Source organism: Lithobates pipiens, unplaced genomic scaffold (genome assembly GCF_037356315.1).
Source record: "Lithobates pipiens isolate NorthernLeopardFrog02 unplaced genomic scaffold, aLitPip1_a1.2 Scaffold_27, whole genome shotgun sequence".
NCBI classification, from domain to species: Eukaryota; Metazoa; Chordata; class Amphibia; order Anura; family Ranidae; genus Lithobates; species Lithobates pipiens.
In genome coordinates this window covers 88,380,540-88,407,034 of record NW_027507788.1, presented here as the reverse complement: position 1 = coordinate 88,407,034, position 26,495 = coordinate 88,380,540, and the positions used below count along the sequence as shown (strand labels likewise).

The window sequence follows — 26,495 nt, the reverse complement described above, 5'->3', positions numbered from 1 at the left end:
CAATGTTCAATGCCTACTTTATTGCACACAAAAAGAAAATAACCAATTTTTGTTGTGTAATTACAGAAAATTACAGAAGGGTGCTGAATGGAGAGGTTGGTGATACAAATACTTCTCATGCCTGCATGACTGGTCGAGCTTCTTTAGCTTCCAGCTGTACTCCTGATCCAGAGAATCCTGTGCCACCCTGCAGAGAAGCCAAAGTTATTATCCTATGTACAGTGAGAGAAATAGAGACAGTTATACCTGAAAGGCAAATCACAGCTAAGCAATCAGTCCTGTGTGGTTATTTGAAGTGAAAAATAGGAGAGCTGTTAAAGCTTTCTAAAAACCTTAAATGCACTGGGCTCAACATCTGCAACCAGACAGCAGCGTCTGATGTCACAGCTCCCAGAATTCACAACCGTTGCCAATTGCTTCTTGAGTCGGAGGATCATGTGACCAGACTGGAGTGGATTACAAATACATTTTTCTGATACAGGTTAGGTAGGATAGGTAGGTGGAGGGAGGAGCAACAGAAAAGTTAGACCTTGGCTTTTCTTCCACTTTAAGGTTGAGCTCTGTACTTTGCCCCCAACTGTTTTTTTTTTTATATGCAACAATGAGCAAACAGGAGACGCAAAACTTGAGCGCTGAAAGTAGATTTTTTTTTCGTAATCAGCATAAAAAACTGTTTTAGTAAAGTAATCATTTAAAAGGCACATCTGAGGCACTCAAAGGATGCAGCAGCAGGACTAAGCCAAACAGTCCCTGGACAGTGGCAGGGCTTAAAGATACAAGTATCAGCTGACAATAGGACCTATAGTATAGAACCCATTGAGGCCCCAAAACGCATCATTCAGCACCACTCTCTGGAAGCATTTGCCTCCCAGAAGCCACCCCCAAGCAACTGAGGGCTCAACACTTTTGCTACCTCACAGCAAGTCCCACGCTGCGAATGTTATTGCAGGTTGATACTTCTATTTCTGAGCCCTCCACTGGTCAATGACTTATTACTGCATCTCCAGAGTGCCTCAGATGTGCTTTCAATTGATCACTTCTCTATAAATGTTTTCTAAATTGATTACTACGGTAAAATCTACTTTTATTGCACAAGATTTTTGCTCTTTGTTCAGTAGCTGCATGACCAAGTCCTTACCCATTTCTTCACCTTGGGGTCTATTTGTGGACTTCTATGAGCTAACCATCCCTTTTTGACTTATTTACACAGTACTGTGAGCTATTTTTTGTTTTAATGAAGCAAAATGCTTCTCTGAAAAAACAAAAAAAAAAAAATTAAATTGGAGGGACCGTAATTATCCTTCTGTCAGTTAAACAAGCATTTGTTGTGTGGGAGTATGCTCTACCAGCACTACATTTCTATATGTAGGAAGTTAACTACTGTATACTACACCAACAGATAAAAGGCAAGAGGAGTGAGGCTCTGCTGAATATCATCATCAGGATACCAGCACAGTGTGGACAAATTTTAAAAACTGGAAGCAATGGATCTGTGTTGTCCATAGTGACCTACCCATACAGATTAGAAAAATTACAGCTGAAATCTGATGCGTTGCTATGGGCAACATGTACAGGTTTTCTTACTTCAGTTTTATAAATTGTATTAAAGGACTTTGGTGCTACAATGACCAAAGAACATTAAGGCAGAATCATTATTGACAACACAGAATGAGAGATCCCACATGGAAATCATAACATTAATTCCCAAAAAAAAAAAAAAAAACACACAATGCGCCTTTTGAAAACTCTTCAATAACTGGTGTCCAGACACAGTGTTCTGAGGATTAGACCATGGTCCTTTATAAGTTCCTAAAATACCCAACAGCTGTACATGAGTTAAGGCTAGGAATATTGTTTCTATATAGCAGAGGTGTGAAAAATAAAGCAGATAAACATTTCCAGGCTGTACAGGTTTTAGAATTATTGCCAGCATTCTACAAGGAACAAGGGAATGACACTTACCCTCTGCAAAACAAGAATATCCTTCTCTGTAAGCTTCTCTCCACTGACTGGATCAGTCATATCTTTCTTGATCAACTTCTCCACACACTCCAAAGTGACCACAGCTCCCCTAAGCCACCAGAAGAAAGTTGTAAACGAATATGTTACTCCAACATTTCATACTCCTGATATATGCGTGCTGTACCATGTGCTTGTATGAAAAAATATCCTGTTCTCTCAGTATTGATTCCTTTATGTGAAATACCTGGTGTTCCTACCAATCCCTCTGCTTTTCTATTTCACACTATCCACACTAGGCATGAGAGCACACAATGTAGGTGTTCAAATGTACTTTAAGTACAAAAATGATTCAAATACATACACCTATACAATTCTGCATCCTGGGCTCGGCCTTCTAATATAGTTGGTTTATACCATATAAAATATATAATAATAATTTTAGGCTGTATAGATTTGTATGATTCACCCTGATGGCAAATAATAAATAAGGCAATAAATATATTTTAAAAAATTAACATTTACAAATTGACAAGTCCTTAAAACAATGCGCAGTACCCATTAAGTCCCCCAGGTGTCAGCATATATCTACCATCCAGACTATTGACCCCAGATCCAATCACATATGGTCTGGGGTGGAGAAAGAAAGAAAGAAAGAAAAAAAAAAAAAAAAAAAAAAAAAAAAAAAAGAAGGATACGTCTAGACTGTAGACAAAAGAACGTCATAACCTCAATGAGAGATAAAACGAACGAATGAATCTTGTTGATGCACTGCAAATGCAATTCATGTGTATGCAAGGAAATAAATGTTCCCCATTTCAAAAGTTTACCTTGTCTATTTTAAGTGAAAATGTTCAGTCTACAGTAAAGTGCCAAGGTGACATTTAGCTCTAGATCAAATAAGACATACCCAGCATCAAGCCTTCCCTATTAAAGGCCTTTGCTAGAAAGCAATGAATGGGTGATCAAGTCACAAAGAAAATCCAGTTACATAAAGTAGACCTGGCCAAAACAATATAGATCTATCCACCGCACATGCGCCAAATAGGTTACAAATACATCCGGTGTGAAAGGAAAGCCACTTTAACTGGTACAGTTTGCTTTGTGTATAGATATATTCCATGCAGTGATCTTCTAATTTACAGTCTCCCGGTTCCGTTTTGCTACAAAAGGTTTCATATTTAAAGATTTTTTTCTCTACGATTTGCATGAAAATACAGCTATAGATATGTTGCCCTCTTCATCCCTCCCACTCACACAGATTGGTTGGTGGGCTGTCATGCAAAGTGCTAGATGCATGTGTGATGCAAGAATTTGGGGTGCCTTCTATCTAAAGCCTTGTACACATAATTGGATTGATGGCCAACAGAGCGTCAGACTTTTGTCTGAAGGGCGTGTGCCAGGAACTTGTCTTGCATACAAATGGTACACAATTGTCGGCCAACAAGCACAAAAGTAATGATGTACTACTAGGAATTTCAGCTCGAGCACCACCCTTTGGGCACCTTCTGCTAATGTTGTGTTTGGTGAGCATTGATTCCGAGCATGTGTGTTTGGACTTGTGTACACACGATACAAAAATCTGACAGTCCGCCAAAAATTTACTAGCCTGCCATCCAACATTTGTTGGCAGAAAGTTGGACAACCATTGTCTGAAGAAGCATACTAATGGTGGGATTTTAGGCAGTCTGTCATCACACAATTCCCTGCCAAAAATCGAATCATGTGTACAAGGCTTTAGTCAGCCATACTATTCTGAAGCCCACATTATTTAGGCCTCATTCACACAGATGTACTGCTTTAATTTAGTGCTACATATTGTTTTAGTAAATCAACCCCAGACTGTGCACTTTGCAAGTGCAGTTGACCCAGAGATTAGTAAATGAGGGAAGTTCTGCAGACTTCCACCATCCAATCATGTGCAAGCAAAATTGGTGTGTTTTTATTTTCCTTGCATGGGATTAGATATTCTTCACCTAATTTACTAACTTCTGAAGCAACTGCAGTCTATTTGCCATTAGTAAATCACACCCATTGCACAAGATACTTCTGCTGTATTGAGATTCTCCCCCCCCCCCCAATTTTCTGAAATGGGATAAATTCTATCTCGGCCCACTGTAAAAATTTAACTGAAGGATTATACTGTTTTTTGTTTTTTTTTTCCCCATTTTTTGTTTTTAGGCTGGGGAAGAGAAAAAGAAAAAACGGTGTATAAACCTATTTCAATCATGTGTCACTTTGACTTCATAGGTTTTGCTCTAGTTTTATAAAATGAGACTTAGGACAAAAAATAAAAAATGAATGGACTTACGAAGGCCGTAAAACTGCACAGGGTACAGAATTGCCAAGCATATCCCGCGTCACTGCACAAACGTATCTGTCTTGGCGGTTTATGAGACCGACCCGATCCACCTTTTCATCTACTTTAGTAAACTTTACAGTTATCAAGTCTTTCATCTTCAGAGGCTTTCCACTCATGGGACAGTAAACATTCTTGTCCTGTCAAAAAAAAAAACAGTAGTGAGCATACAATGTGGAAATGTGTTCTGGAACACCATAAAAGGTTTACAAAATATGTACACATATATCAACTATTGCAGATTCCTACCTACTGTTTTGGAGGCATTGCAAACACCCTAATAATGAATATCTCAGGGCTCATTACCTTACTTGCAGCATCTTACCATCTTCCTATGGACTGGTGAAGTTATTTAGCATGCAAGGTTCTGCAATATAAGCGCAGAGCTTGTCATCTGGTTTGATAAAGCACCTACGCTTGATTCTCAATTATCTCACAATTTTATTTTGCACCTATCTTTGCTTTTCCTATGCAGTTTCTGAGAAGATTATCATGAGTGTATCCCCTTGGGTAGAAATTCATGTCTACTGCATTTTATGTGTCATTTACAATCATCCTTATGGAAAACATAGCTGCTGGAAACTGAAAAACCCTTCAAGCTCTTCAGGTGAAATCAAGACATATTAAAGCATGGTTACGGTGTAGGGGTGCAAATGGACCTTTACAATGTTTGCCATGTCTTCACACCTGTCACAGAACATCTCCTGTTCCCTTAAAGCATGAACAGCAGCACAATGCTTATGCTGTATAATTTGCCCCCTGCATAACCTAAAATACCTGGCAGATCCTGCCTGGTTCTGCCCTCCCCCCTGTAAACGGACCATGGTTTATCATGGCTGCTGAGCCCCAACACCATGGTCAGTGTACAAGTCTCTCATCCACAGCTCTCCTTTCCCCCTCCCTGTCTGTCAGCTTGAGACACAAAAACTTTAAAGCTGAATTACAGGCAGATATAAAACATGCACTATTCCAATGCACATTCCAATGTGCACACTGTGGTCTTCAATTCTAACAGAGAAAGTGATGTCTCCTTCCTAGCTGTGCTGTGTGTCAAATAACAATCGTGACTGGACAGATTTATAAATCCTTTGGCAGACGAAACAGGGATGGTCTCTCAGCCAGAATCATGTACACCAGAAAAGCATATCTATAACTATTGCAAAGACACTTCAGATGCTTAGCATTTACAGCAAAACAGGCTTAATGAGGGTGGTCCCTCCATGGTCCTATGGGCCAGGTACATAAACGACATCCTCCTCCTATGGGACGGCAGCCCTGATTCTCTAAGGTCCTTCCTTTCCACTCCGAATTCTATATAGGTCTAAGACAATGAAATTTAGCTCCACAGTCACTAATCATGTCTATCCTATAAAAGGTTTCCACACGTGTGCCTCAAGATATGTTGTCTGATAACATGCACATGTGGAAAGCAATATATTGGGCGTACCACTCGTACCTTTTCAATTAGAGTAGGAGGAACATAATCGCCAAAATAAAAAGTGGAGACGTTAAACACACGGTCCCAAGACACTACAGGGAACGTCACAACCGTAACCCTGAAGGTACCAGTTTTTTGGTGATTGACAGCTATAGTCCCCCCATAGAGAGAAGGAGCGCGGACCAGAGGTGTTTCCCAACTTGAAACATATGGAATATACAAACTCCAATCTTATCAACCCTGGGGAATTAAACGTAGAATGGGATATAAACGCCTTTTTGAATAAAGCGTAGCCCCCTTATTTAAGATGGGAACAGAGGGGCACCAGACTGAGTTCAGTATAACTCATATATTTAATAAAAGCAAGTAGTAACTCACAGGTTAAATTAGATGAGTTCAGTATGTGGTGAAAATCGCCAGTCCTGGAGTCTCATAAATGTCTTCTCTTTGCAGCCTGGGGCACTGGTGTGATCCTACAGGGATCCAGAGATTGCTGGGAACCAGGAGGCAGGAAGCTGGTCGTGACTTCACAGGGACAAGAAATTTGATTATTCACAGTGGCAAGGACTGGTAATGCAATCAAATAGACAGATTAAAAGAGGTAGACGGTTGGAGACCGAAGTGAATTTAAATGAGTAAAAAGCATTCTGATTAATAGTGGATGATGATTTATCCACTATTAAATCAGCAAGATTTTTTCTCATATTTACATTCATTTCGGTCTCCAACAGTGTACCTCTTTCAATGTCCATTTGATTGATGGGCTGGTCAGCCCATTCAGAGCTCTGTTTCTATTTCCTCTGTATTTAAGAATGCCAGGTTTGCCAGCCAATCATGGTCTGATGAAGCTGTAGCTTCGAAATGCATTACCATGCCTTGCCACTGTGAATAATCACATTTCCTGTTCCTGTGAAGTCACGACCAGCTGCTTCTTGTATCCTGCCTCCTGGTTCCCAGCAATCTCTGGATCCCTGTAAAGGCCCGTACACACGGTCGGACTTTTTGACAACAAACATGCAAATTAGCTGTTTTGGAGCAACATCCGACTGTGTGTACGCTCCATCGGACAAACTTTTTCTGTTTTCATCGGACTTTTGTTGGCTCTGCGAACGGACAAACTTTTTGACAACAGAAGTCCGATGGAGCAAAGTCCTACCGTGTGTACGCAAAAGCATCGGACTTTTGTACAAGGTACAAACACGCATGCTCAGAACCATTGCAAACGATCAGACTACAATACAGAAGTTGACCAAAGGTGGCGCTGGAGTCATTGAACGTCCTCTTTTGAAGCGGCGTCAGTACGTTGTGACGTCATTACGTTCGTGTTTGTTGTCAAAAAGTCCGACCGTGTGTATGCAATACAAACTTGTGGACAACACACTTTGTACAAAAGTCCACGGAAAAGTTTGTACAAGTCCGACCGTGTGTATGGGGCTTAAGATCACACCCGTGCCCCAGGCTGCAAAGGAACACATTTATGAGACTCCAGAACTTGCGATTTTCACCAGATACTGAACTCATCTAATTTAACCTGTGAGTTACTATTTGTTTTTATTAAATATATTATTTATACTGCACTTAGTCTGGCGCCCCTCTGTTCCCATTTCTACACAGAGCTCATCGCTTCACTCTAAGGGAGCTGCCTCCAGGTGCTAATCATTCAAGATCCCGGATCATTTATGGACATTATGTTTTAAAACAAAATGTTTTAATATTATGTGTGCCTATTCACATACATTTTATGTATACCCATATTCCCGTTGCTATATAATTTTATTATCACCATATCTAGCGCCGATGTTCACCCCTATTTTTACCCTTATTTAAAGATCATATACTATGTCTGGTGCCACCAAGATATTTAGGCATTTGGAAGTCGCAAATGTACTTCTAGGTTCTATGTACCTGACTATTAAGAGTTTTTGACTCTAACTAAATTTAATACATTGTGATTTTTTGGCTTTCCTTTTATCCATATTTTTTTTTTTTTTTTGTTCGTTAGTTGTGGGGTGGATCTCTTTGTATGGTGATTCTATATTTATGTATGGTTCATATTATTACATATTGTATATATTTTTTATGAATTTTCTGTATTGATCCCTGTGTGGGGGCCAGCTCTCCATAAAATTGGGAAGTCCGGATTGTCATGTACTAATTATACAACAATGCACTATACAGGTTTTAATCCGGGACATATACAGACGATTATATGATTAATATTCATATCCATTTTACTCCTATTTGAATGATTTTCATTTTAGATGAGTCGGTGACTTTGTTGCCATTGACGATTGGCTCATTTCCAGGCGTTTCCATTGTTATTTTGACGATTGGCTCATTTCCAGGCGTTTCCATTGTTATTTTGACGATTGGTTCATTTGCGGTTATCTCAACACTTCCTGTTTTTATCAATGGAGACCAAAATGAGGCTTAGATTGTCCTTGTTTAGTATCGCCGCCATATTTGCGCTGACGCCCAATAGAGGACTTTGCTTGCTGCTTCAGGTGCCATTTTGTTGGCGTCCTTTGGTGCAAGCACTCGGTTCCTTTTCCTTGCTGTATTATTGTATATTTTACATAGTGATCATAACAGTAAGTTTCATTACTATACAACGGCACTTGGCACTTTCATTGCACTCTATCAATGATTCTAGTTGTCCTCTGCCTATCAAGTATAGCAGAGAATGGTCCAGATTATAGAGTTTTGGCTACACCCATAAGCTTGAAGTGCCATTTTACACCCATATAGAGGCTTGAATTATACATCAAAGTGAGGCTTGAAGTGCAAGCCATGAGTGCCATCTTTACAAACAGGAAGTGGTTTGTTTATGATTGTTTGGTGGTCATAGAGCTGTCCCTCATTTGGAGTGATCATTTACCTTATAAATACACAGTGGTTGCAGTGGACCAGCACCCCAGAGGATGCCTTATTAGGATGAAACGTCGGGACTGCATTACTTGGTTTTATCCATATGCTTTTAATGTCTTCTCAAGATAGGAGTTATCATTTTATAATTTTTTTCAATAAAATGTTTTACATTTAAAACAGAATCACACTATGTGGCCCCATTTTTCTCCTTTTGCCCTGTCATGTTGAGAGTAATCACTTATGAATTTCAGTCATTATACCTATTGATGTCACTACTTTGACGGATCCCTACCAGATTGGTCTATATTGGAAGTCGTGGTTGCTGTACCTTTCCTTGGGTGTGTTACACCAAAAGCTTGGTTGACCCATCAGGCAAACGCCTAGCTGGGTTCAACCTGTTTGGTAAGCCTCTTTCCTAACCGTGGTGGATTATCTACAGACAACCATTTCACAGTCACATTATTCTTTGCCATATTATATGGACTATATGGCTTGCTTACATTTTTCATTATTGTTGGGCAATCTTAATTTGTTGTGTATTTATCTGCACATTTATACATTATATCAATTTTTATTGGAAATAATCTCATTGTTTATTTAATTTTTCATCAGTGCTGCACTATTACTTTATTAATAGAGGCTTAATTGCCTTGTCTGGTGTTTGTTGCACAACTTTTATGACATGATAAACAAGTCCAGTGCACTCCTTGGTCTCTTTAATGAAGCATTAAAATTACATAACAGGTATGACCTTTTAAATGTTCCCGTGTAAGGATGAGCTCAGGCGTTTTGGAAATTAGCACGTGCAGAGCCAGCCAGGAAGTCCGTACTGCACTTATCGCAGGCAGCAAGACATTTTCTCGATGCACAGCTGCAGAGCGCGAGGAATTATATAATCAAAAGGGGTGAACAGTACTGATCAGCAGACATAAATAGTTCCCTCAGAGGCAAAGTAATAACTTTTAATTATTGTTAAAAAAAGAAATAAAAAACGGTTACCAAGGCATACAGCAATCAAATCGATGGTCACGCAGAGACTTGGATTAAAAAAACTGACAGTACCTGGAGGCTGGAGCCGCATGGATGACAGGAGCTTAGGGAAACCCAGCACAAAGAACACGGGGGGCTGTCCAGGACCGAAAGGCCAGGGGTCCGATGAAGGGGGAACCAAACTGCAGGCACAGGAACTGGCCGGTATACAGCAGCCGCTCACACTGTGTACGAAGCCTGGAAGTGATGTCACAGCTCCAACTGTTCCTGTGCCTGTTAGTTTGGTTCTCCCTTCATCGGACCCCTGGCATTACGGTCCTGGACGGGCCCCCCCCCCCCCCCCACCGGTGGTGCTCCTGTGTTCTTTGCGAACACGCCTGAGCTCGACCTTATTCCTGTGATATCATTTTAATGCTTCAATAAAGATAAAAGGTGTGCAGCAATATTCCGGATTAGTGCACGTTATTGAATCTCACAGATGAGCTGTGCAGCACCCTAGTTTAAAGTTCACAACATGTGAGAGTCGGTCACTGACCTAGAGTGGCATTACTGCTTGACCCAGCACTTATTATGAAGCTATTGTGGCTGAAATACTTGATCCTGTATTTACTAATACAGATATTGCAGCTTGACTGCTCTCGGCGATAATGCAAATATGGAACCAAACCAACCGAGCATTACTGGAAAGAAGAGTGATTTTGAAGAGGGACACATAATGTAGCTGACAAAACCCATGAGTGGGTCCCACCAGCTGCCTAAACAAACAGAGGATTGTTTTATTGTACGACAATGTGCTGCATTGCTTGTACCTGACTGATCTATTTCTCAAGAAACTTTTTTTTTCTTCTTTTTTTTACAAGTAGAAAAACACACACCACAATCACAGATGAACTGTACGGGTGCTTTAAGGTTAAAATGTGCGTGTATAAACTGTAATTATAAGCAATATTGCTATGGTAGCTGCCCATATAGGGCCCAATATAACATTTATAAATGTGAAGTAAAGGGGAAAGATTTGTATGAATTAGGAACACGTAGGTAAATTTTATTATGCGTATTAAAAGGAAGGTTTTTATTTTTAGGAAAATCTGTCTTATAGTGAATAACATGTAATCACCTGTTCTTTGAATGCAGGCTGTGATGTAACGATTGTTAAATTGTTAACAGAATGTATTCTAAAGGAGATATAACATTTTACATATTTAGCTGCCTGGAGTTCAGGTTGAAGTTTGTGTTTCGTTGAACTGCCTTGTATCCTATTAAAGTGAATAAATCCGGTACATCAATTCTATTTGTAAAAATAAATTGGTTTTGTTTTAATTTAGGATACTCACTGGCTTCTTCACAAGTGTGGATTTGGCCTCTGGTGTCAGTGAAGGGATCCAAAAGCTGGGAAGCTGCTTGCTTTTATCCTCACTGCTTTGTTTACTGCTGCTGGCCTCCTCTACTGAGCCATTACTCTCTAAAAATGAAATAATAATAAACAAAAAAAAAAAAAAAAAACACACAATGAATATTAGCATAAAAGAAAACAAAGAAAGCGCATGCAAGATCATGTACTGTACATCAGATGATACACGGAAACACATAAAACCCCCTTTTAAAATCACCAGGTAGCCAAACTAAGATAAAAATGGTCAGACTAGAATGTGAAACAAGAGCTTAGTGTTAAAAGTGACACAGGAAGCCATAAAAAAATAAAAAAAAATAAAACAGACCACATACACAAATATAGTGGTGGCCACCTCCGCTGCTCCTCCCATGGCAAAGATGGATGCCTCGGGTGGCAGTGCGGCTTGTGTACACATATACAAACACACAGGCAGTCAGCTCGGTAGTACTGAGCCTATTAAAAGTGCAGGCTCAGCGTCGCTGAGCAAACTTTCCTGCCCAGGCCACTGTGTCAGTCATACAAGCAGATGCAGTGGCTGGCAGAAATGTGCTCAGTAATGCTGCACCTGAACTTTTTTTTGTGTGGCTTTACCAGGCTGCGCGGTACCAAGAATAGTGTTCGGTATCAGCAGAGGTATAAGATCTAAAGTGATGGAAAGAATTACATACCCCATCTATATATGCAACAATAGGCAATGGGATGAGTTACCAACCTCGCAGACTCCACCAACAGCAGTGCAAGAAGAAAAAAATTAATAAAAAATAAAAAAGGAGGAAAGGATTAGCAGAAAAACAAAACATTTCACTATACCCATTTTCTTTGAGAAGGGGTTGAGTGGTTTACTGATGATGGACATTTCCTTATCAAGAAACACTTTCATTTTGGACTCCTTTGCAGCTTTACTTAATTCTTCCATTTCTGCCTTCTTCTCATTCTTCTGCTTTTCATACAACTGTGTGTTTATAAAATAATAAAAAAGGGGGGGGGGGGGGGGTTCTTTGTTCAGTTGAGAAGCAATTTTCATGCATAAACAGCACAATTTGCTGTTGCCATTACAGGTGTTGACTGTAATTTAACCAATTTTAAGAAAAATTGATTTACCATATAATTAGGACATTATTCAACTAATAAAATTGACCAATGTCTCCCCCTGCATATTTTAATAAAGAGGTTCTAAAAAAAAAAAAAAAAAAAAAAAAAAAAGTACATTTTTTTTTTTAATTAACCCTTCTGTATGCAGATCTCCCACCAGCCCCCTTAAATACTTACGTGGACCTGATCTTGATTCATCAATGTGCACAAGAGCAGCGGTTTCCCTCATCTCGCTCTCTCCTCAGATAGAGGTAGCAGCGGGAGCTGTCAGCTCCTACTTCTTCCAATAAGAGCTTGTGAGGAGAGAGCTGGGGGCAAGGTGGGGCTCAGCTGTGGTCTGCGTGTCAATAGACACAAACAGCCGGATTGGGAGTGAGCCTGCATGAGTGCACCCAGAGCAAGTACTATGGTGGGCACTCAGCGGGGGGGTCCCAACAGTGCTGGCAGGGGACCCCAGAAAAGGAGGCTTGGGGCTATTCAGTGCAAAATATTAAAAAGGAAAAAAAAATTATATATATATATATATATATATATATATATATATATATATATATATATATATATTATAAAAATAATGGAAGTTAACTGGTGCTACAGACAACTGTGTCACTATAACAGCATACAATTTTAATCAAAGGATGCTTTATAGCAAGTAGAGCTGGGGGGGGGGGGGGGGGGGTGTAGGATGTGCCTACATTTTCATGGCAACTTTAAATGGGCTTTGGAGGAACAAAGGGTTTGAGCTACTAAAACTGGAGCACTCAATCTGGTGCAGCTGTTCATGGTAGCCAATCCGTTTCTAACTTTAGGTAGTTCAATTAAGCTTTGACAATGAGCCCCCGTTCACATCAGAGCAATTTGACATGTCAAATCACATGCCAAATAGCAGCCCATTGCTGGCAATGGCAGCACTGTCCCAATCGGTGGGACAGCGTCTTTACAGCGCACCAATTTCCAAAAGTAGTACTGTCTACTTTTGGCGACTTTGGGGACGAATTCAAACCTGCCTTTCAGTGTGAATGAGGGCCAAAACATGGAAGTCGATTGGTTTCTAAGCAGAGCTGCACTCGATTATTCACTCTCCAGTTTTAGTAAATCCCCCCCAAAATGTCAAACAAAAGGTTATGTGCTATAACCATTAGATTGGATTTTTAAAGTATCCTGTACTAAAATTATGGAGGCTAAGCTTGTCCCCAGGCTGTATGGAATAAGATGGCCACCTGTCTCTGGAGGGACCCAATCCTGATTATGTGTATTTATTTAACAGTTAGTATGCATTTTTATGTAAAGGGAAAATGGGGAAGCACTGCAAAGCACACTTTGGGTCTGCTAAAGAAAGTCAACATAAAATGCCTATTCAGTGACTCTGCAAATCACTAAAGACATAGAGCTTTAAACTTTTGTTTCCACTTCTGCATGACACGCTTAAGAACTACAACAGATTTGCACAACTGTGTCCTTTTTTCTGGCAGTTCATAATGTTTTTGAAATATGGCATCATGATAAGAAACACAAAAGGCCTATTTGTTCCACTGACAATTGGATATACAGCGTAAAACCCCATCAAAACCATGCTTAACCTTCATCTGACGAGCAATCTCTTTCTTCTGGTGCAAGATGTATTCCAAGATGGCTTCTTTCTCAAAGATGTATCCATCTGGCCTGCATAGATGAGCATCAAGAGAAACTTATCTACAGTAACATGGTACAGTCAGCAAGTAAATCTTTAATTGTGTTTTCTATAACTAGGTAAATGATTTTGTTTGTTTATAAAGCGGTGTCCCCTTTTTGCAATGTTTTAGAGTGAACCTGGAACCAAGTAAGTACCTGCTCAACAGAGCTTTTCAGTCAAATATTCACTGTGGACTTTGCTGAAAATAATTTCAGACAAGAAGTGGTTATTTATATGATAAAAAGGAAGCCCGATTATTATTCACATAAATGGCCATGGTGTGGGAATTAACTACAATAAAATTTGAGGCGATGAGCTCCACTATCCACATAGCTAACCCACTAGGGCTGAAAACATAACTTTTACTATCAAAATTATAATATTTTTGTTTATTGCATTCACAGACAAATGTGGCTTTCTACTAACAGGGGAAGCATAGAAAAAGTTATCAAGAGAAATATATCAGTCTCCACATCATCTTCATAAATGGGGAGATATCTATCTATTTGCACTAAAAGAGACAATATTCTGGCATACGCTCTCTTTAAAGAAGCCCTTATAGTGTAGTATCAAAATAAAGGCAACAATTCTCTAAATGAGCTGTAGTCACTATCAGGGAACTCCTATGAGTGTTAATCTGCTCTGAGCTCACTTCGAGATTCCAAACATATAACGCTAGCAAATGGGGGGCAAAATTTCAAGTCTTAAGCTACTAGCCAGGCCTCAAGGGTTATTCCCCACCAATTGCTCCGCCCAACCCCTACCCTGCCCTCCCCTAATCACACCCTCATAAATTATCTCATGAAATGACATGTTGGCTGCAGAGATCGGGAAATGTCTCACTGCCTGTGATTAGCACTGTGCAGTGCCGACTTCATGGAGGGCTCTGCATGTGCTGTTTGCGAACATGCCTGAGCTCATCCTTAGTGACCAACAATGCAGCCTCACCTGTGCAGGGGAGGAGAGGAAGAGGATTGCAGATCAAATCATAAGAGCGCAGAGAAACATTGCTGTAACAGCTTTAATTTAAAATTTCCCTGTGTTCTAACCACAGGCCATCACTTACAGCCCCGCCTCCTGGCCCAGGGACTTTGATATACGTCACGGGATTGGTCGAAGTTTTCTGTCTATCAAAGTACCTGGGCCAGGAGGTGGGGCACACAAGGCAATTGAAATGAAAGTGGTTACAGAGATGTTCCGCGATCTGATGATTCAGCCGGCTCTCTCCTCTCTCTTCTTCTGGGCAATCACTGGGAGAAGAGTTCCTAATTTAACCCTGCCTAACGACGGTGCTCACCAGCCCTCATTTTCCACTTGCACAGTTGGCTCTGCTTCTCATGGTCTTTACTCGAATAGAGAGATAGATGATAGAGAGTTAAAAAATGTGTGAACCCACTAAACACATCAACTTTTTCACATTGTTGATCTTTCAATAAAATATCTTTCTGGACTATCGCTACTGATGGTGTGTCCTTGTTCTGTGCATCAAAAAGTCAAACAGTGGCATCCTACAGCCCCTGGTGGGGAACTTTTGTTTTGACAGGCAACCACCCCAACAGATTTCATTATATCCTGGGCTATGTGCAAAGAAAGGAGGAGAACAGCCACTGGGCCTCAAAGGTAGCCTATATTTGACATGTGGTTAATTCAATACTTACGTTACCACAGGATCTTTACATGGCTGGAGGGATAAGCAGCAGCAATCAAAATCTTTCACGGCATCTCTGCTGAGCCGAACAGTTTGTGTTCCATATCCAGAAGCAGCTGAAATACAAACTGGCTGTTTGAGTAGTGTTTCACTTCAGTCCCAGCGGGAATCTCTTAAAACGAGACCTTATTCTTTAACGGTTGATTATTTAAATAAAACCCCATCAAGACGAACCTGCACTTGCCATTTTAGATTTGAGTAAACCTGTAGTTGGCCTATACAAGGCAAACATAAGGATTCTTTCATATGCACCTTCAAAAGTTAATTTATTTCCATGAGCTCCTCCACTACCATGTTTTCTCACAAAACCCCTTAAAAAAAAATAAAAAAATAAAATAAATAAAATCACAGTGCCAATTCCAAGCTGGGTTGGAGTTTCCACGGGGCTAAAAAGCTGTTCCCCAACTGCTTTAACTGTTAGCATTTTTCTGCCAGGGCTCTGACGGGTGACTAGGATGCTGAGGAACCAAGCAAAAGTAAGTACAGCTGCCGAAGGTACAGGTAGGTACAACTGCTCAATGGACAATTTACAGGTTAATTTTAAAGATTGAGCCGATGAAGCCCAACTTGCTCTGAGCAGCAATAACAGACAACAGGGTCCATGTATGCTAGACACACAAATGTTTACATGCATACAGCATAAAATACAGCCTTTATGCAGGACCTTGGATGTGGATTTTTAAACAGACCTGTGTGTATGGGCCCATAGGATACAATAGTGCTACATTAAGATCTGTACAAATTACGGATCTGAACACAGATATCTGCACACTTGTGTGAATGAGAAAAATATAAGTGCTGCCACTGCTTATTCCCTTCAAGTGCTAGTTGCCTGGCTGTTCTACCAAAAGCACTAGCCCAGAACAAGCAAGTCAAAAAGTCATAGTGAAGTCAGAGCATCTGATCTACATACTGGTTTTTAGTAGGGATGCATCTAACGACTATTTTCATAATCAATTAGTTGGCCGATTATTGTTTTCAATTAATCGGTTATTAAACCTTTAACCAAAAAAATAAATAAATAAAAAAGGGTGCGGTGTCTAAATTTATTTAATAATATTTAAAGTTTTAAAAAGAGGCAATTTATTCTAAAACATTTATGCAGTGGTAAATATAAATAACCAACTATATGGTAAGGGAGCAAAATATCGAATCCACTCTGATAATAACAGACAGAAGAGATATACTATTAGAGGTGAGATACAGTGCCTTGCGAAAGTATTCGCCCCCCTTGAACTTTTCAACCTTTTGCCACATTTCAGGCTTCAAACAAAGCTATAAAATTTCAGTTTTTTGTGAAGAATCACCAACAAGTGGGACACAATTGTGAAGTGGAACGAAATCTATTGGATTTTTGAAACTTTTTTTAACTAATAAAAAAATGAAAAGTGGGGCGTGCAAAATTATTCGCCCCCCTTGCGTTAATACTTTGTAGAGCCACCTTTTGCTGCGATTACAGCTGCAAGTCGCTTGGGGTATGTCTCTATCAGTTTTGCACATCGAGAGACTGAAATTCTTGCCATTTCTTCCTTGCAAAACAGCTCGAGCTCAGTGAGGTTGGATGGAGAGCATTTGTGAACAGCAGTTTTCAGCTCTTTCCACAGATTCTCGATTGGATTTAGGTCTGGACTTTGACTTGGCCATTCTAACACCTGGATACGTTTATTTGTGAACCATTCCTTTGTAGATTTTGCTGTATGTTTGGGATCATTGTCTTGTTGGATGATAAATCTCCGTCCCAGTTTCAGGTCTTTTGCAGACTCCAACAGGTTTTCATCCAGAATGGTCCTGTATTTGGCTGCATCCATCTTCCCCTCAATTTTAACCATCTTCCCTGTCCCTGCTGAAGAAAAGCAGGCCCAAACCATGATGCTGCCACCACCATGTTTGACAGTGGGGATGGTGTGTTGAGGGTGATGAGCTGTGTTGCTTTTACGCCAAACATATTGTTTTCCATTGTGGGCAAAAAGTTGGATTTTGGTTTCATCTGACCAGAGCACCTTCTTCCACATGTTTGGTGTGTCTCCCAGGTGGCTTGTGGCAAACTTTAGACGAGACCTTTTATGGATATCTTTAAGAAATGGCTTTCTTCTTGCCACTCTTCCATAAAAGGCCAGTTTTGTGCAGTGTACGACTGACTGTTGTCCTATGGACAGACTCTCCCACCTCAGCTGTAGTTCTCTGCACTTCATCCAGAGTGATCATGGGCCTCTTGGCTGCATCTCTGATCAGTCTTCTCCTTGTCTGAGCTGAAAGTTTAGAGGGACGGCCAGGTCTTGGTAGATTTGCAGTGGTCCGATACTCCTTCCATTTCAAAATGATCGCTTGCACAGTGCTCCGTGGGATGTTTAAAGCTTGGGAAATCTTTTTGTATCCAAATCCGGCTTTAAACTTCTCCACAACAGTATTACGGACCTGCCTGGTGTGCTCCTTGGTCTTCATGATGCTCTCTGCGCTTTCAACAGAACCCTGAGACTATCACAGAGCAGGTGCATTTATACAGAGACTTGATTACACACAGGTGGATTCTATTTATCACCATCAGTCATTTAGGAGAACATTGGATCATTCAGAGATCCTCGCTGAACTTCTGGAGTGAGTTTGCTGCACTGAAAGTAAAGGGGCTGAATAATTTTGCACACACCACTTTTCAGTTTTTTATTTGCTAAAAAAGTTTAAAATATCCAATAGATTTCGTTCCACTTCACAATCGTGTCCCACTTGTTGGTGATTCTTCACAAAAAAATAAAATTTTATATCTTTATGTTTGAAGCCTGAAATGTGTCAAAAGGTTGAAAAGTTCAAGGGGGCCGAATACTTTCGCAAGGCACTGTATGCTGTATATACTCTTAAAAGGTATACACCTATGTAGTTTGCTCTTGATCTGTTTCTGCAGTGCTTTTTGATTTTTGCACACATGATTTTGCTGCGATTTGCGTTTTTTGGGCCAATTTGTTGATGGGCAGATTAAAAAAAACAAATTGCTGCAAAATCGCAGCCATGCTTTTCTGTAGCTTCTCCACTGAAGTATATTGAACCAAAAATGCATAATTTTGCTTTAAAAAACAAACAAAAAGTCCCTGACACTTTCCAAATACGCAGCGGCTGAAAAAAAAAGCACAGATGTGAACATGTCCCATAGGAAACCATGTAAATGAACTGTAGTGCGTTTCTGAAAAAAGCACAAAAAAAATAAATAAATAAAAAATAGATGTAAACCAGGCCTAAGACGTTTAGTAACATAATGGGGTTAAAAAACAAAAACAAAAATAAACTAAAATTAGCCCTTTATAGTACAAAAAATAGCAGATAATCACTACTGTAAAGGGTTTAATTTTTTTACTGTAGAAAGGTGAAGTAATATTTACAGTAGCGATTATTTGCTCTGTACTGTAAAGGGCTCAGTTTAGTTTTTTTAACCCCATTATGTTACTGGCCGATTAATCGATTATGAAAATAGTAATCGATTAGTTGTTTCAGCCCTAGTTTTTAGGTCACTGACTTAGAAAGAATGGAAACTAATGGTTCATCATGATAATTAGACAACTGATTGCTGTGACAAGAAATTAAGATGAGGGACAGGGTCGCAGCCCTTCACCATTGTATCCAAAACTAATTAAAACCCATCTGGCTGGAAATCTATTGCTACAAACCAGTGTCTTTCCTCTTCTCGTAGTAGGTGTACACAGCTCCAGCTGTGCAGTTCTTTCCATGTCTTGTCATCTTTAGTCACAGAAAAAGCAACTATAAAAATAAAAAATAAAAGTGAGGTTTCAGTTTACAGCTTATTTCAAAAATTCACAAAGGAAATTAAAAACAATATGGACAGACAAGCCATAAAAGAAACCTTCACTGCCATGGTGAACCTTCTTATTGCACAGATAGTTGCCTTGCTGTCTCTGCCCCAAAATCTTTGACTGTCTACAGACCATTTTTGAATTTGTGCAAATTGAGCTAGGTCACTGCTCTTTAAGGAAGAATTGATCATTTGGGATGGATACTCCCAACTAATAACCACAAGGTCAACAATAGAAGTGACTACTTACAGTAAGCACACGTAGCAAAATTGGTTGTGTTTACACAATTTTCTATAAAATGACTGTGTGGCAGTCATATCTGCCTTCATCTTACCTTATATTGACCAAGTAAGCGGAACTTCACTTAAAAAAAAAAAAAAAAAAAAAAAAACACCTTTAGCCCATACTTTGGGATTATGTTAGTTGCAGCCCAGGCTGGGACACAGTGCTGAGTGGGCTGGCACCCACTAACACTGGCTGTAGTTGACAATTAGCTAGGATATAATTTACAAAGTCCAGTTTACCCACATCCCTCATGTCACTGAAAGCCAGAAGGTGTCTGACAATGTTAGTGTGCTTCATGGGAAAAGTTGCCAGTTAACCTTACAGGGGTACCGGTGGTCCTAAATGTATGGGGGTTTGAGGCCAATGTCTGAAGTGCATGCATAAGTATCGCTAAGACATCTAGCGTGAATGAATTGGGACTGGCCTGAGGTGTGAAGTGCATGCATTGGAGCTGAACTGACATTTGAAGTTTTTGCATTCACACAATCTTGCGTCCGGAGTGCGAACGCTATAGGGTTGAAAATATTTTGCATGTGGCTTTGTAATATTATTTTTCACTCATAACTGTACTGCTAATTGGAAGTAAAACTCAATTATAACATTACCAATGCAATATTGTTCCTCTTTAAAAGGGAAACCATAATAGTTTGTTCTAAACTGACCTGTTCTATTACCCTTTTTTACCTGTAAAATTTCCCATCCCCCTGAAAGCCCACCAATGGCTGTGGATGTCGTCTACTGAGGGAAACACAGAACAGGTACAGGGTTTGAGGCTGACCTAAGTACTGAAGTGAATGCATCAGGGCCGAAGCAACATCTAAAAGTGCATGCATTGGGGCTGATCTCAGATCTGAAGTGCTTGTACTGGAGCTGATCTGATGTCTAAAGTGCATGCATTGGAAATAAATTGACATCTATTCTAAAGAACATTCACTGGGGCGGACGCGAGGTGTGCATAGTAGCTGATATGATGTCTGATGTGCACTTCAGCATGTGCCCCCAGCCGGGCAGACAATGTTGTTTGCACTGGCACCCACTGCCATTTACAAAGTCAGGCTTACCCACCTCTCTGACGTCAGTGAACACCAGCTGGTGACTGAGGATGTTGTAAGCTGTGCAGAAGCCTAGCATAGCTATAGGGTTTGGGGCCGACTTGAGATCTGAAGATCATGCATTGGGGCTGATCTGAGGTGTGAAGAAATAATGAGAAATAAAAATCTATATAAAAAACCGCGCTAATCAGCACCAGGAGAGGCTTAAGCCAAATCAAAATAAAAATAAAAAGCTCTGTATGAATCTAAAGTACCTGCATGTAAAAACACTACATAGGCTGCTGCCCCCCGAACGAAAGGAAACCCCTTAGAAGGGTTCCTTTTAAAAGTGAAATTATAAGAATATTATCGGGTTAATTGGCGCTACCTAGAAAACAGGTCTCCATTACAAAAAGGGTCTTGTGGAGAATCAATGAATGGGGAGCCAGGGTACGGTCTTTGCAAAAAACACAGTATTCCCTCTCACCCTACTTATAATGACACTGTATACTGCCAACCCCAGAATCACATAAAGAGCTAAGGACACCAAGAAAAGCCCCAGCTCCGCCCAAAGAAAGATTTGAATCAAACACTAAATGTAATAAATCTGTAGGCCATCATAGAAAAAAGGGGTCCCAAAACATTAATTACTAGTGACGGGAATTACCAATCAGACTCATTAAAATAATACTACAAAACAGTAGAAAATCAGGAACTAATGATGTTAGAACAGGCTAGGATCCTTCCCTAAAGAATATCTATTCAAACACACATTCTCAAGTATGTTAAAAATACAGGCCAAAAGATCATATGTGCCAAACTACATATGCAACCTGATGAAATTAAAAGTCAAATCGCCTGAGATGCGACAAATTACATTCAGTGGCAGGCCTATTAGCAACAATGAAGAACCCTTTATCAGTATAAGTGAAAAAAGATATATATGTATATTTAAAGTACCGTGCGCTAATGAGCAAACTGGGGCCACATAAGTGTACCCACCAGTGTGTAGTGCCGAAAGGTGACAGGCCTATTAGCAAACAGTAATGAAAAACCCTTTAACAGTATAAAGTGAAGAAGATATATATATATATATTTAAAATGCCGTGCACTAATGAACAAACTGGGGCCACATAGGTGTACCCACCAGTGTGTAATACCGAAAAGAATATATATATGTGTATATAACCTCAAACAGTATTAATATTAAATCTGTGTATAGTGAAAACCAAAAGGAAATTGAATATGTAAACAAATAACTGAAAATGTGAGCTTTTCACACCCCAGAACCCAAATGGTTAAAAAATATATGTGTGTGTATGTGTTAGTGCATACAAAAAATGAAAATGCAATAATGCAAAAATTTTTTTTTTGGCGATAAAGGCTAAAAAACACATGTGCGAAGTGCAATATCACCTAAAATGGAAATAGTGAAATAGATGAAAAAAATGAAAAAATAAAAATAAAAATAAAAATAAAAATAAAAATAAAAATAAAAATAAAAAATAAAATCTGAGGATGAGTAACAAAAACTATATATAAAACATAAGCAAAATGGCAAATATATATATGTGAAAAATAAGTCCCAAAAAAAAGAAAGTTCAATGGTATTAGTCCAAGGGATCCTAGAAAAATCCTTATAGTGACTTTTGTGCTTCCTATTCAGTCTTCACTGTGACTTCTGTGCTCCCCCACCAGGAATCCTACTCACCAGAAGTAGATACCCCTACAGGGGTTAAGAGCCTTAAGAATCAATCTCCAGATATCCCGTTCTTGGTTTAGTGATAGATGCCCGAGCCTGTGTCAGCTTGGATTCCTCAAGTCCTCATGGGGAAAAAAATGGAAGCCTCCATAGTGTAATCCGTAAAAAAGGTTTATTGGCACAATAAAAGATATGTATATAAGAGGCAAAAACAGCAAAAAATCAAAAATAAACAACCAAAAAAATATAAAAAATATACAAAATACCCACAATTCTCATAAAGTGGGCTATTGTATAGAACCACAGTTGATCAGGGGATTAAAATGAGAAACTCCCCCAAAAAATTCCAGATTAACCCCAGAAACTACCATGGGCCATATGTAATAGCATTAAGAACACAAGCGGAAAATGGAAACACTTGTTCATATACCAGGACAAACCTCCCTATAGAGGTGGTAGATCACGGCTGTGTTCCCCCTAGGATAGGGCCCTTTCCGTAGTGTTCAAAAGCGCAAACAAATCCTTCCTTCGGGGGCCGTCTATGACGAAACGTCTATGACGAAACGCGTCCGACGGAACCACGCCGTTACGTCACCTCCGGGTTGCCGTTGTTGTTCTGGTACGCAGGTGGAACGCAAACCGCGTATCTATCACACGGCCCCCGAAGGAAGGATTTGTTTGCGCTTTTGAACACTACGGAAAGGGCCCTATCCTAGGGGGAACACAGCCGTGATCTACCACCTCTATAGGGAGGTTTGTCCTGGTATATGAACAAGTGTTTCCATTTTCCGCTTGTGTTCTTAATGCTATTACATATGGCCCATGGTAGTTTCTGGGGTTAATCTGGAATTTTTTGGGGGAGTTTCTCATTTTAATCCCCTGATCAACTGTGGTTCTATACAATAGCCCACTTTATGAGAATTGTGGGTATTTTGTATATTTTTTATATTTTTTTGGTTGTTTATTTTTGATTTTTTGCTGTTTTTGCCTCTTATATACATATCTTTTATTGTGCCAATAAACCTTTTTTACGGATTACACTATGGAGGCTTCCATTTTTTTCCCCATGAGGACTTGAGGAATCCAAGCTGACACAGGCTCGGGCATCTATCACTAAACCAAGAACGGGATATCTGGAGATTGATTCTTAAGGCTCTTAACCCCTGTAGGGGTATCTACTTCTGGTGAGTAGGATTCCTGGTGGGGGAGCACAGAAGTCACAGTGAAGACTGAATAGGAAGCACAAAAGTCACTATAAGGATTTTTCTAGGATCCCTTGGACTAATACCATTGAACTTTCTTTTTTTTGGGACTTATTTTTCACATATATATATTTGCCATTTTGCTTATGTTTTATATATAGTTTTTGTTACTCATCCTCAGATTTTATTTTTTATTTTTATTTTTATTTTTATTTTTATTTTTATTTTTATTTTTATTTTTTCATTTTTTTCATCTATTTCACTATTTCCATTTTAGGTGATATTGCACTTCGCACATGTGTTTTTTAGCCTTTATCGCCAAAAAAAAAATTTTTGCATTATTGCATTTTCATTTTTTGTATGCACTAACACATACACACACATATATTTTTTAACCATTTGGGTTCTGGGGTGTGAAAAGCTCACATTTTCAGTTATTTGTTTACATATTCAATTTCCTTTTGGTTTTCACTATACACAGATTTAATATTAATACTGTTTGAGGTTATATACACATATATATATTCTTTTCGGTATTACACACTGGTGGGTACACCTATGTGGCCCCAGTTTGTTCATTAGTGCACGGCATTTTAAATATATATATATATATCTTCTTCACTTTATACTGTTAAAGGGTTTTTCATTACTGTTTGCTAATAGGCCTGTCACCTTTCGGCACTACACACTGGTGGGTACACTTATGTGGCCCCAGTTTGCTCATTAGCGCACGGTACTTTAAATATACATATATATCTTTTTTCACTTATACTGATAAAGGGTTCTTCATTGTTGCTAATAGGCCTGCCACTGAATGTAATTTGTCGCATCTCAGGCGATTTGACTTTTAATTTCATCAGGTTGCATATGTAGTTTGGCACATATGATCTTTTGGCCTGTATTTTTAACATACTTGAGAATGTGTGTTTGAATAGATATTCTTTAGGGAAGGATCCTAGCCTGTTCTAACATCATTAGTTCCTGATTTTCTACTGTTTTGTAGTATTATTTTAATGAGTCTGATTGGTAATTCCCGTCACTAGTAATTAATGTTTTGGGACCCCTTTTTTCTATGATGGCCTACAGATTTATTACATTTAGTGTTTGATTCAAATCTTTCTTTGGGCGGAGCTGGGGCTTTTCTTGGTGTCCTTAGCTCTTTATGTGATTCTGGGGTTGGCAGTATACAGTGTCATTATAAGTAGGGTGAGAGGGAATACTGTGTTTTTTGCAAAGACCGTACCCTGGCTCCCCATTCATTGATTCTCCACAAGACCCTTTTTGTAATGGAGACCTGTTTTCTAGGTAGCGCCAATTAACCCGATAATATTCTTATAATTTCACTGAGGTGTGAAGAGCTTGCGTTTGGGTTTAACATATTTTGTGTGTGCACTAGGTGAGACATTTTTGCACTCACGGCTGCACTGCTAATAGTGAGTTAAACAGATCATTATATACTAACTTGCCATTAGTAGCACAACTACAAGTCCAAAAATGAAAAACATACTAAGACCACACACACAAACACACACAAGCCGGTTTTCTAATGATTGTGTAAAATGACACTTGAGGCCCTTTTGCACAAAAGGTCTGATCAGGTTCACCTGTCCATTTCTCTGGCAGACTGGATCAGGTGGTCAATTTGCCCCCATGGACCAGTAGGTGTAAGCAGACTAGTGTTCATTTACAACCCCCCACCTCGGGTCCACAAAAAAAAAATAAAAAAAATAAATAAAGGGGATGCATCCTCCTTAGGCAGGCAGATTGGAGTGACACTGCTCTAAAGTAGGGTTGCCACCTCATCCCTTAAGGGCCCTTTCACACGTGCAGACAGAATGTCCGTATTTCCTCCATCCATTTTCGGATGAAATACAGACATACATGCATCCCTATGGGATAGCGGGTGTCAGCGGATGAATATCCGCTGACACCCGATATCATCCGTCTCTGCTATGGGCCGATACTGCAGACAGAGGAAAATCCTATTTTTCTATCCGTCTGCAGAGCGGATCAGATGAACACGAACAGATGGTCCGTGTTCATCCGATCCCCCATAGAGGAGAGCGGAGATCTCACAGGGCGGTCCCTGCACAGTTACATAGAAGAGTCAGTTTACTTTATGGCCAATCAAAGAGGGGTCTGTCCACTCTGCATAAAGTGAGCAGACACAGATGTCACCCGATCAGCACTGCTGGATATCGGCTCACAGATCCTCTGCTGATCAAAACAGAGTCAGCCCTGTGAGAAAGGGGTCCAAGGCCTCATACACACAGGGAGTCTAAGAAAACTCTTCCGAATGACAGAACTTCCGCAGGCAATCATGGCATAAAAAAGGAGCTAAAAGCGGTGTAAATGTATTCTTGTTACATAAACACATAAATGTATTCCAGTATGTTTGCACTTTTTTCATGCTCAAGAAACACTCCTCGCTGGACACACCTTTGGTGGATTTATGTTTCTGCTTCTTCTTCTTCTTCTTCTAATAGTCCTGTGTGCACAAGGCCTACGTGTGGAAGAGTTTTCTGACCCCTGTACTACACCAAACCTTTCATCAACTACTACAAGATCAGCATACACACACCAAAAAAGTGTGATGTGTCCAACAGAGGGGTAGCTGGAAGACAGAACATGGGCACTGTGCTGGCAAATGAATAGAAGCCATTATACACCATGAGGAAGACCATGGCTCTCTCGCCTACTCCTGAGGGACTATCAGTCCCAGCATTCATTATCGCAGCTGGAGAGCCACAAACCAGTACCTTAATATCAGTATCCTCCCCATCACCACCGAGATAGATAGATAGATAGATAGCGATATATATACACACATACACAATACACAATACCCAATACCCAGAGGAGACATAACCCTGTGTTTACCTCTCCGTGCCCGGAAGTGCGGCTCTATAATCTCAAGCAGGCGCATAGTTATGACGTACGGATATTCCCAGTGTTTGCCACATGACCTGCTGAGAGTCCCCGCCCCTGTTGTGTGTCAT

General features: G+C 39.8%; 1 protein-coding gene across 1 annotated transcript; it reads right to left on the bottom strand.

Moving 5' to 3' along the window:
- Positions 1-26,488, bottom strand: NOSIP (nitric oxide synthase interacting protein). The gene is made up of 9 exons (XM_077457188.1): positions 26,377-26,488; positions 19,133-19,223; positions 15,430-15,535; positions 13,680-13,761; positions 11,818-11,959; positions 10,949-11,076; positions 4,271-4,458; positions 1,963-2,071; positions 1-187 (listed from the first exon to the last, which is right to left on the bottom strand). Exons 2-9 carry the CDS (start codon positions 19,200-19,202, stop codon positions 116-118), a joined length of 897 nt encoding a protein of 298 aa, XP_077313314.1. The 5' UTR covers positions 19,203-19,223; positions 26,377-26,488; the 3' UTR covers positions 1-115.
- Positions 26,489-26,495: the final 7 nt, after the last annotated feature.

Coding starts and splice junctions, on each gene's coding strand:
- NOSIP (XM_077457188.1), bottom strand. CDS start 19,202: ATGACAAGACATGGAAAGAACTGCACAGCTGGAGCTGTGTACACCTAC. Junction 11,960..13,679: donor AGATTGCTCGTCAGATGAAG/GTTAAGCATGGT, acceptor ATAAACACACAG/TTGTATGAAAAGCAGAAGAA. Junction 4,459..10,948: donor CCACACTTGTGAAGAAGCCA/GTGAGTATCCTA, acceptor TTTTTTTGACAG/GACAAGAATGTTTACTGTCC.